Source organism: Pituophis catenifer, unplaced genomic scaffold (assembly GCF_029215685.1).
Source record: "Pituophis catenifer annectens isolate HBS135680 unplaced genomic scaffold, rPitCat1.0.hap2 SCAF_3, whole genome shotgun sequence".
NCBI classification, from domain to species: Eukaryota; Metazoa; Chordata; class Lepidosauria; order Squamata; family Colubridae; genus Pituophis; species Pituophis catenifer.
In genome coordinates this window covers 36,543,828-36,555,929 of record NW_027256883.1, presented here as the reverse complement: position 1 = coordinate 36,555,929, position 12,102 = coordinate 36,543,828, and the positions used below count along the sequence as shown (strand labels likewise).

The window sequence follows — 12,102 nt, the reverse complement described above, 5'->3', positions numbered from 1 at the left end:
ATAAAAATAAGAAACCCATAAATTTAAACTTCTGGATAGAATATATATGATTTCTCCCTAAATTATAATCAGTATTGATGTTATCATTTTGAGATTCTCTAATTAAACTGATGACTTTAAAAGAATTTCTAAATTGTTGAATTCTTTTTCAGTCTTAAAATGGGCATCAAACCTAAAAAGTATTTAAGGAATAAGGAATATTACTTTAAAACTTAACTCAGTAAGAAAGTGTCTACTGGTGCCAATGTATTCAGCATCTGTCTGTTCCATCATAAATAAAATATTTACACTGGCGTGTAGAAACCTCATAGATACCACAGTGCTTTTTTCAAGACTGTAGGACATTACAGAAAAATCATTTAGATGAAAAAATTGAAAATGATATTGCTGCAATTCCATAGTGCCACACTATTTGTTTCAGAAATAATTATTACAATTATTTTTGGACAGATATCATTCTAAAGTCCTCTGCTTGCAACAACTTGCTGTCACTATTTGAGAGTGTAGGTGTGCAGAGCTAGTAAGTTTGTTTGCAATTGCCACAAATCTGCGGGCATAATACCAACTGTGTGTGAGGTCAAATTAGAACCATTTACAAGTTGGCTAGTGAAGAAAAGAGGGAAAGGAAAAAATAATTTTAGGATAAGGAGCATTTCAGATCATTCTATACTATACAAACTAAAATCCTATGTACAGGTAATAGCTGAAACAAGCATAGATGTATATGGATAGATACTGTTCTTACCCAATAGATATAACAAACCAAAAGGTCAAATATATTGTATTGCAAGCCTATACATAATTCAATGCTTTCAGATAGCTGAATAAGCTGATGTTGAAAACACCATAGGAGCTACAGTGTTTATTCATTGCTGCTTCATGTTCAGTTTATCTATAATGAAAGAAACTTATGACCTTACCACTGGTCTACTTCAGAGGAAAAAAAGTAGGTGCCAGAAATCAGGAAGATCCAGAGCCAAAGGCATCATACTATAAACTTATAAAGGTTCTTCTATTGCCCATTAAATGAAAAGAGATTCAAAGCTCAATGTAGAGGGAAACAAATCTTTTTAAAGGTTTGTAAGTCTCAGATAACTGCCCTGCCATTGTTTTACATTTTTTCATGCCTCTACACTTCCTGGTTCTGCCTGAGACCAGATGTGCCAAAATACTTTAATAAAGAGTGTTGTCATAGCTCAGCAAGAAGCAGGAAACACAGGTAATCTTGTAAGCAGAAATAAAATCCCCAAATTTAAAACATCTGCATATATTTTCATTAGAACTAACATCTCTAATATAGTCACTTTGCCTATTAATCCATCTATCTAACATCTATCTATGACCTATCATGAATAAAACTGATGATTTCACTAGCATAACATGCCTGCAATTTCAATATTTATTACAGCATGCTGTTTTTCCAAAGCTATGTTAAAGAGTAGGTGCAAAAAAAGTCCCACATATTTTCCCCGTTTTCAACACAAGATAGATGGATAGCATAGACAAATTATTTACTCTGACCAGGGGTGGGTTCTACTTACCTTTACTACCGGTTCACAATGGGAGTGCGCAAGGGTGCTTGTTGCACTTGTGTGAGCTTCTGCACATGCACAGATCGTCAATTATGACTTCCGGGTGGGTGGGCGGAGCCTCCCGCTGCTTTTATGACCTGATCTAAAGAACAGGACAGAACCGGGAGCAACCCACCACTGACTCTGACATATTTATGTTCAAAATTATGGAATAGGGATAGCCTGTTTTGGGGGGGAGGGATGAAATACGATACAAAAGAAATCCTCTAGATCAAATAAAAAGTCTCTGTAATCCAGTATTCTGTGTCATAGAGACAACAAAATGTTTTTCAACGGTACTTAAAGCAGAACATAAAGCTGCAGCTCCATTCTAATGTTCTTCCTGACCATGGTGCCTCTGAATTTATTGGCTGTAGCTACAGTTAGCCAGTAAGCTAATACAGTGATGGCAAACCTTTTCAGCACTGAGTGCTGAAAAGGTAGCGCGTAAACGTCGCACATGCTCATCGGTGCCGCTCTCTGGAAAAACTGAACTTCCGGGTTCTAGCATGCATGCATGCCCAACAATCAAGTGGCTGGAATGCATGTGCAGGCTGGTTTTCAGCACTGCCGCAGGCACAAAGGACAGCTGATTGTCGCACGCGCAGGTGCGCCAGAAATCCGGAAGGCAAACACGCAAGGCCACACGTGCCAACGACATGGCTTCGCATGCCACTTTGGGCACACGTGCCATGGATTCGCCATCATGGCATTAATACTGCTATTTTTCATGAATCTGTTGAATCATCTTAAAGTCAGCTAAGCTAGTAATTATCACAGATACAAATAGTGAATCTCTAGGTTATATTGCTTATCTGAAACTTTGCTCAAAAATATTACTCTTTGTAATATATCCTAATTAAAGGGAATAACATGACACATAGCACTAGTTCAGACATGTTCAATTGGAATCATAATCCTTGATGCTATACCAGAAACTGCTTTTTGTAAGATCCCGGTTTCAAAATCAATTTTATGGTTTGAGTAAGGAACTACTGTTCAAAATAATAAAACTTAAAAGTCACACTTGATACACAGTGGAGCTGACCAAATCCTTGGAATGTTGACATTTAACAATTAAATTAAGATACTTATGGTCAATTATAATGGTATGCAACTATTAAAAACATATGGATGTATATTCCATTTTGATTAGGAAAAACTATAGGCTATTTGGCACAGAATCAAGATAGAATAGTCTTTCAGCAAAACTTGGACTAAATTATATATTGTATAATCAGAACACAGAATCTCAGAATCTCATATATGCACTTGGTCAGATTAACTCCTATTGAAACATGTTTATGTTTGTGTGTGCAACATGAAATTGCCATACTGGCAACACTTGAAATAGTGTTTATTTTACATATTTAAGATACAAAGTAATAATTTTTATGTTAACTTGTTACTATATCATTGAGTAGTCTCTTTCATAAATGAAATTGAAATACAGGACAGATGTTTGAGAAACCGCATTTAGTGGTTGCACACACTAATTTTAAGTAATATCAGCTCATCTATTAAATAAAGTACATTTTGTTAGATTTTGGGAAAAAGAAACATCAGGAAATATTTAAAGGGCAATTGTTGTCAATTACCTTTGATCAACAAAAGTTGTATGTGAATCTTCAGGATTCTTTTGCCTGCCTAAATAATGTACCATATTTTTCAGACTATAAGGCTCACTTTCCCCCCCCCAAAAAAAAGTGGGTGGAAATCTTGGTGCATCTTATAGACTGAATATGGCCCCGTTTTTCGCCTTCCAAAACCCATCCTTGTGTCCCATTTTTGCCAAAAACGGGCCTGTTTTTGGAAAAACTGGGACACACAAAGGGTTTGGGAGGCCTGCAGAGTGCTTCTGGGGGCTGGGAGGGCAAAAACTAGACGTGGGGAGGCCAAAAGTGATTTTTTTTCTTGTTTTCCTCTTTGAAATTTAGGTGCGTCTTATACTCAAGTGAATTTTATAGTCTGAAAAATATGGTATATTTATACTTTCTAATAAAATAATACTGTGATTAAAGGTTATTGGCAGTGCTCCTCAAGTTTGTTTAGTGGTTTAGTTTTAAATAAACTGCTGCCTTTATTATGGCAGAAGCAAAATTTGATTTTGTCTGTGTTTGAAATTTTAATGAATATTTATGTATGTATGTATGTATGCATGTATGTATGTATGTATTTAGATTTTTATACAGCCCTTCTCCTACTGGACTCAGGGCGGTGAATAGCCAACAATAAAAACATCACATACAAAATTTAAGATTAATTTTAAAAGAATTAAACAAGATTTGGCCCAATATAAAATTTAAAACACCCAACTGAAATCAATTAATAATTAAAAATGTCTAAGGGGGGGGGGTCAAGCCAGCCCAGCTTGATGAAATAAAAAAGTTTTAAGGGCACAACGAAAAGAACGCAGATCTGGGATCCTACGTATCTCCGGGGGCAGATTGTTCCAAAGGACAGGTGCTGCCACAGAGAATGCCCTCCCCCTGGGGGTCGCCAGCCGACATTGGCTGGCCGACGGCACCCTGAGGAGTTCCTCTCTGTAGGAGCGTACTGGCCGGTGGGAGGCTATTGGTGGCAAAAGGCGGTCCCATAAGTACCCAGGCCCTAAGCCATGGAGCGCTTTAAAGGTGGTAACCAACAACTTGAAGCGCACCCGGAAGACCACCGGGAGCCAATGCAGGTTGCGCAGGAGAGGTGTCACATGGGAGCGTCCCATCGCTCCCATAATCCCTCGCGTGGCTGCATTCTGCACCAGTTGGAGCCTCCAGATGCTCCTCAAGGGGAGCCCCATGTAGAGAGCATTACAGTAGTCCAGGCGAGAAGTGACGAGTGCCTGAGTGACCATGCGTAAGGAGTCCCGATCCAGAAAGGGACGCAACTGGCAAATCAGGCGAACCTGATAAAAAGTCCCCCTGGCCACATATCTATCTAGACCCGTACCAGTCGGGCTTCAGGCAGGGGTACAGCACAGAAACGGCATTGGTTGCGTTGGTGGATGATCTCTGGAGGGCTCGGGACAGGGGTTGTTCCTCTGTCCTAGTCCTATTAGATCTCTCAGTGGCTTTTGATACGATTGACCATGGTATCATGCTGCAGCGATTGAGGGGGTTAGGAATAGGGGCCACCGTTCTGCGGTGGTTCTCCTCCTTCCTCTCCGACCGCTCGCAGTTCGTGTTGGCAGGGGGACAGAGGTCGACCTCGAGGCATCTCGCTTGGGGAGTGCCGCAAGGGTCAGTCCTCTCGCCCCTCCTGTTCAACATTTATGTGAAGCTGCTGGGTGAGATCATCCGTGGTTTTGGGGTGAAGTGCCATCTGTACGCTGATGATACTCAGCTGTACATCTCCACCCCAGACCACCCCAACAATGCCCTTGATGTGATGTCTCGCTGCCTGGAGGCCGTGCGGGTCTGGATGGGGAGGAACAGGCTCAGACTCAACCCCTCCAAGACCGAGTGGCTATGGCTTCCGGCGCCCGATATAGTCAGCAGGTGCCATCGCTGACTTTTGGGAGTGAATCTTTGCCCCCCACGGAGAGGGCTCACAATCTGGGTGTCCTCCTGGACGCGCGGCTGTCTTTAGAAGAGCATATGATGGCCGTGGCCAGGGGGGCCTTTTATCAGGTTCGCCTGATTCGCCAGTTGCAGCCCTTTCTGGATTGGGACGCCCTGCGCACGGTCACTCATGCCCTTGTTACTTCCCGGTTGGACTATTGTAATGCTCTCTACATGGGGCTCCCCTTGAAGAGCACTCGGAGGCTCCAACTGGTCCAGAATGCGGCCGCGCGGGTGGTTATGGGCGCAACTCGTTGTGCCCATGTGACACCCCTCCTGCGCGAGCTGCACTGGCTCCCAGTGGTCTTCCAGGTGCGATTCAAGGTGTTGGTTACCACCTTTAAAGCGCTCCATGGCATAGGACCCGGGTACCTCCGAGACCGTCTTCTGCCACCAATAGCTTCCCACCGACCAGTTCGCTCCCACAGAGAGGGTCTCCTCCGGGTGCCATCGGCCAAGTTATGTTGGCTGGCGACACCCAGGGGGAGGGCCTTCTCTGTGGGAGCCCCAGCCCTGTGGAACGAACTGCCCCCGGAAATACGTAAGATCTCCGACCTCCGGGTGTTTCTCTGCGCACTGAAGACCCTGTTGTTCCGCCAGGCCGGACTATCAACATAATAGTTTTAAATTGGGGTATTTAATTTTTTGGGGGTTTTAAATCTGAGCCAATTTATTTAATTATTTTAAATTTTAATTGCTGTTTTGTCTGTGTTTTTAAATTGGCTGTACACCGCCCTGAGTCCTTCGGGAGAAGGGCGGTATAGAAATAAAATTATTATTATTATTATTATTATTATTATTATTATTATTATTATTATTATTATTATTATTATTTGCTCTTCTAAAGACAGCTGTGCGTCCAGGAGGACGCCCAAGTTGCGAGCCCTCTCCGTGGGGGCCAGTAACTCGCCCCCAATAGCCAGCGATGGCACCAGCTGGCTATATCAGGATGCCGGAAGCCACAGCCACTCGGTCTTGGAAGGGTTGAGTCGGAACCTATTTTTCCCCATCCAGACCCGCACGGCCTCCAGGCACCGGGACATCACTTCAAGGGCATCATTGGGATGGCCCTGGGTGGAGATGTACAGCTGAGTATCATCAGCGTACTGATGGAACTCCACCCCAAAACCACGGATGATCTCACCCAGCAGTTTCACATAAATGAGTGAGATTCGAAAATTTTGATTTTTAATTTAGTTGCATAATAATTCTGCACACTAATAGTTGCCCAATAATTGTGCATATATAGATTTTCACCTAAGAAAGCCATAACCTCACTTTTATTTTCTTAAATATTCAGGTTTGAGGTTTATTAACATTGTGGATTGACTGAGAGCACTGTAGTTGTTCAATAATAAAATTAATCTTCCAAAATACAGCTTGCCTAATAATTGTGCACAGAGTGTATAGTATTGGGGAAGACAGAAACCCCAGTTTTTAAAAGGCATTTAACATATGCAAGATTATTGAATTCACCTAATTTCAACACAGTTCCTCTCTCTGATTCATATTGGAGCAAATGACCTAAGCAATTTAATTTAAGTAATTATTAGGAAGATAGAATGGTTTCTTACTCAATAATTACCATATGATCACATTTATGTTTAAAATGTAGTTAAAATATTAATATCTTAATAACACTAAAGAAAATTATGATGACCATTAAAATTTCCAACATGTTTTACAGGTATTATAAGCATTAAATCCAGAAGTAACAAATTATAATTTATATTTTTGAAAGAATATATATATACAGACAACAGTAGATACAGATTAAGCTTCTTTAAGTGGATAACACAAGTTGAGTGGTTTGGGTAGAAATAATGAGAAAGACAAATCACAGGAACAAACTGGGTAAATATTGTAGGGAAGGAATTATTTGTGTAGAGATACCAACAGCAAGGAACAGAAGAATTGTTCCTATCTCAACCTATGCCAGGAATCCAATAGACAGCTACTTGAAACCAATGAGAAACAGTATGATGCATATTAGTTAGCTACACTTAGAAGCAGACAACCAATTACCATGAAATTAGTATAAATAAACTGATAAAGAAGACTCCAGAGCACTAATTTTGCCAGTTTCCTCTCTTATGAAATAGTACTTTCATAGAAAGTAGTGGTCACTCAGCCATTATTTAGTCTTTCAAAAATTCAGTGTGTCATTCAAATAATAATTACTTACTTCTAAATCATTAAAGAACAGATGCGTATCTGCCAAGTTGAAAATCATCTCCTCCATCCTTAGTCCCAATGAAACAGAAGTAGGGGGATCCTCATAAAAGAAAAGGGGAAAAAAAGGAAAAAAATTAGACTTATTAGAGAAAAGAAGATAAATTGTTATGGTTAAAATGCCTTGGGGGAGGAGGACTTTTATGGATCCAAAACTGTTCTAATTACAAATTGTGCAACAACAACAACAAAAAAAGATAAGTAATAAAACAATTACCAGGTACTATGACAACAAGGAAAGGCAACAGGTCATTAGAGGTAAACTTTATTCTATTGTATTTCTATTCTACTTTGTTCTGTTCTATTCTGTTCTGTTCTGTTCTGTTCCGTTTCCACTCCACTCTTCTCCGTTCCACTCATTATTTTATAATCATTGAGGTAAACATTTACAGATTTTTCTTAACAATGGGCATCTAGATAGGAGCTGTGGTGGCTCATTGGTTAGAATGCAGTATTGCAGGCTAATACTGTCCACAGCCAGGAGTTTGTTCCATCCTTTGGAGGTCATTAAAAACCCAGATTGTTGGAGTCAATATGCTGATATTGTAAACTGGTCAGAGTTCTGTAAAGTACTATGGAACTCTATATAAGTCTAAGTGCTATTGCTGTTTCTGTGTAATAGTTCAGGATATTATTGTTATGGAATCTTTATAAAAATGACAAAAATTTATACTCATATATTGTATTTCATTTATTATATAAGTAGCCAGTAGCATCACACTTACAAATTTTTAAAATTTTAATTTTATATACTCTTTTATATGCTGATATTTTACTAGACACAACCCAGAGTCCCTCTTTAAGGGAGATGGTGTTCTAGAAATGCAAAATATAACATTAAATAAATGTAAACAAAATTGGCTTCTTAAAAACAAAAGAGTCTTTACAGCTTTAAAAAAGAGCCAATACTATACAGTTTCTTGTGGACACCTTACTAAGTTACTCTGATTATACAGAGCACCAGCTTATATAAACTTCTACTTAATGTATGAAACCCACCCCCTTTTGAGGCATGCCCTAAATTCCTATTAAAATATGAATATCAGTGAAGTCACTGTAAAGTATTTTTTTTCCTTTTTATAAAAGTTGTTTTGCCTGGGCAGGCCAACAAAAATACTCATCTGGAAACTCTTAACTTGGAAATTGATATTAGTAGACATTGTTATATCAGAAGCATATTTTATGTAATAGGCCTTAAGATACAGCAATTTCAAGGTCTCAAATTTGGAACTATGCAGGTGGCACAGATTGTTAATCCTCTATATGCAACTTCCTGAAGCTGCTAGAGTCGCTTCTACATAAGATGGGTGGCACATCAATCAATCAAGCAAATAAATATTTTTGGTTCATATTATCCCTTTCTTCCCTAATATGTATACACTTATATATACATACATAAGAATGTTCACATATGGAAGGAACAATTTAATTCTTACTGGAAAAAGAATTGAAGATATAATATTTTATTACATCTGAAGATAAAGATGGAATAGAAAGCAAAAGTTGAAGGGAGAGATGCAGACTAATATTTCATTGTAGTCTCCCCTTTTCTTAAAGAAAAAAATCACTAGCCATAGAGAATTCTTGACTTTTAAATAAAATAAAGATTTAATTTAAATCTGCTATTTGCAAGAAATACCTGAAATTCTTGCCTACAAGCAAGAATTGGTGGGGCCACAAAACAGACATGGTAATAGAAAATGAAAAAAACTGAAGTGCTATGGGGTTTAGAATTCAAACAGACAAGCCCCTTCCACATAACATACCAGACTTACTAACTGTCAATAAAAAAGGCAAAAAAGTTTGGATAGTGCATGTGAGAAAGAACTGGACAAAATCACAAAACACAAAGTCCTACAAATAGAAGTAGAACGACTGTGGCAAAAGAAAGATAGTACCAATAATAATAACTGCCTTGGGTACAATTCCAAAACATTTGGAGCACCACTAGAATACCATCAGCATTGACAAAATCACCATCAGTCAATTGGAAAAGGCAGCTTTACTTGGAAGCTTACATCCTATTATGATACCTTTAACATTATTAAACAACATCAGCTTATCCCAGAACTCTGGGAGGAAAAAGATGTCTAAACATCTGGATGACTATGTGATAAAACACAACACAATAACAATAATAATTTCCCCATGGACACACATTGTCATGGGCATGGGGTTTTGATTCTCTGTTGAAGTTGACAGCTCTGCTGGCATTAGTATATTTTATCAGCAGAGTCGTTCAGGCCAGAGATGTCTCAGACAAAGAGCCTGACTATATGTATCTGTCAGTCCATTAACTATAGTGAGTAAATAGAAAAAGAATCCTGTAATAGATTCAATGACCTGATCGGTCTTTGCCTGGTTCAGCAAGGATCGCATCAGGTGTTAGAGTTCATGGATAATTATTGACAAGTGGGCATCAGGATTCAGGATGCCTGGGCAACCAGAGCTTAGCCCTGTAGGATTATTGGAAGAACAACAACCACAAAAAAGGTAACAATATACTGTGATTCAAAAACCAAGCCATTATGGCCTATTATAAATTGGAACCAACAGTATGAAGCTACTTTATGTGAATGTTTGAATTTTAGAAAGAATTTATTCAAACTCAAATATTGCTGAACAACTATTAGCAGATAAAAGGAGGTTCATTATTAGAAATAAACTATTCAGGGATGCAGACTTGGAAGAAGTTCAGAAAAAGTGTGACAATAGACCCAATAGACTCAAAAACAATATAGACAGTCCATACTCAATGACTATTCTTTTAGTCACTGTTTGAAGTAACAATGGTACTGAACAAAATAATGTATGACCAGTCCTTGCACTGACTATCACAGTATCCCTACAAATAATGTGATTCTGATTTGGGTGCTTGGTAACTATCATGCATTTATGATGATTGCAGCATCTGTGGTCATATGATCACCATTTGTGATCTTTCCAGACAGCTTCAAACAAACGAAGTCAATGGGAAAGCCAATAGAAAAGATTGCAAGTAGCAGTCATGCGATGTTGAGTTTAACAACCATAATGATTCACTTAATGACAGTGTCAAAAAAGGTCATAAAATTGGGGATGGTCATGTGCTATCTTATTTAATAACCATACCATTTAATGATGAATTTTCTGGTCCCTATTGTGATCATAAATCAAGGACTACCTACAGTAGAGTCATTGAAAGCACTGAAATAAAAATTGGAAATATAGAGGGAACGTCTGATATAAATGATAATTTAGAAAATGGTTGTTCAATCTTTGGCTTGCCTGGGCCACATCAAGTGGAAAGGAATTGTCTTGGGTTGCATTTTAATATATAATATATACTATATATATAAAGAACAAACTTTATTTGTTTATATTTTTTATGATCTTATGGGGCCATACTATAGTTGTCCAGGGCTACAAGACTTAGAACAAGTAATAACAAAAGAACTAGAAGTACAGGTCAGCACTGTAACAACTTATGAACTCTCTGACAAGAAGAATCAAAAGAAAAAAATATGGCATGTGCACAATCACCAATAGGAAGACAAAAACTGCCAACACAAGAAAGTAGTGCAATTTTGTGGCAGCTATAATGAAAGATGGGAATAAGATGCTTGCAAAGATCAGAATAATATCTATCAAACAAACCAATCAGCTTGCCTATAGTATAGCAGTGGTAGTTACAAAAAAATTGAGTACCAAAATTAGAAAACCAAAAATAAACATATTCAATCCCAAAGTGAAGGTAAAATTGGAGGCGAAGATAAAGAAATTAAGATAAGATGCAAGTAATTTAAAGAACATGAAAGAGTTAAATGAGGTAAAGTTGAAATGCTAGCTATTCATAGACCATTTTGCAAGTAGCTTTTTTTATACAATGGGATCATTATTGTAAAGTTCTATCATATTATATTACTTATTATTTAAATTTAGAAAACTATAAATAAATAAAATGGAAAAGCAATCTACATAAATTCCTATTTGTAGGCTTTCAAGAGATAACTAATTCAGCTATTGCTAAATTAAATGCTAGACATGTACAGGTTTACACTAATTGAGAGGAGAAATCTTATATTCATAACTTCTGAGTCCAATGGTGAACAAAGCTTGTAGTCCTGAATTCTTCTCTAAATCTAACCTATTGTCTACATGATTACCATTAATTCAATTACCTTCATTTCTCCCACATCCAAAGTGATGGAACCCTATTATGATGATTAATATCAGTTGTCTACTACAGACTCTCATATACATTCAACTAGAACAAAAAATTTATCTTCACAATATTTAGAGCTGTTTTAACCCTCTATACATCTTTGGAGATAAAATATCTTTGTTCACTCTGTCTATAGGATAAATATCCTAACAGAGAATCTAAATATTAAAAAGCACAACATTGTTTTAAAGATTGTATACTTCAACACTATTCAACACAATAGTGGCCAGAACTGGCATGTAGACTGAGATAAAATAATGGAAAACTATTCTCTTAATCTTTGTTATTTTAATTCATTTCTGAATAATTATTGCAAAATTAAAAAGAACCATTTATAAATATGAATAGCATATTTATTAGGATTTATTACTACCCGTATTAGCATGTCATCTTAAAATCCTTGCTCCCTTTGTTTTCTGGTGAAATAAAAGTTGAAAAACAGGAAAGTTCAGGTTTTCTTCCCCTTCCCTTATTTTCTAATTATCACGAAAGTCAGAATTGAATACTTCTATGAACGAAGTTGGGCTTTCCCCTTCTT

General features: G+C 37.7%; 1 protein-coding gene across 7 annotated transcripts in view; it reads right to left on the bottom strand.

Moving 5' to 3' along the window:
* EYA1 (EYA transcriptional coactivator and phosphatase 1) overlaps window positions 1-12,102 on the bottom strand; it is a 78,059-nt gene that overhangs the window by 26,522 nt on the left and 39,435 nt on the right. For all 7 annotated transcript variants that reach the window (XM_070942216.1, XM_070942218.1, XM_070942217.1 and 4 more), the window contains one exon: window positions 7,314-7,403. In XM_070942216.1, coding sequence (XP_070798317.1) covers window positions 7,314-7,403 — 90 coding nt within the window. The remainder of the gene's footprint in view (window positions 1-7,313; window positions 7,404-12,102) is intronic.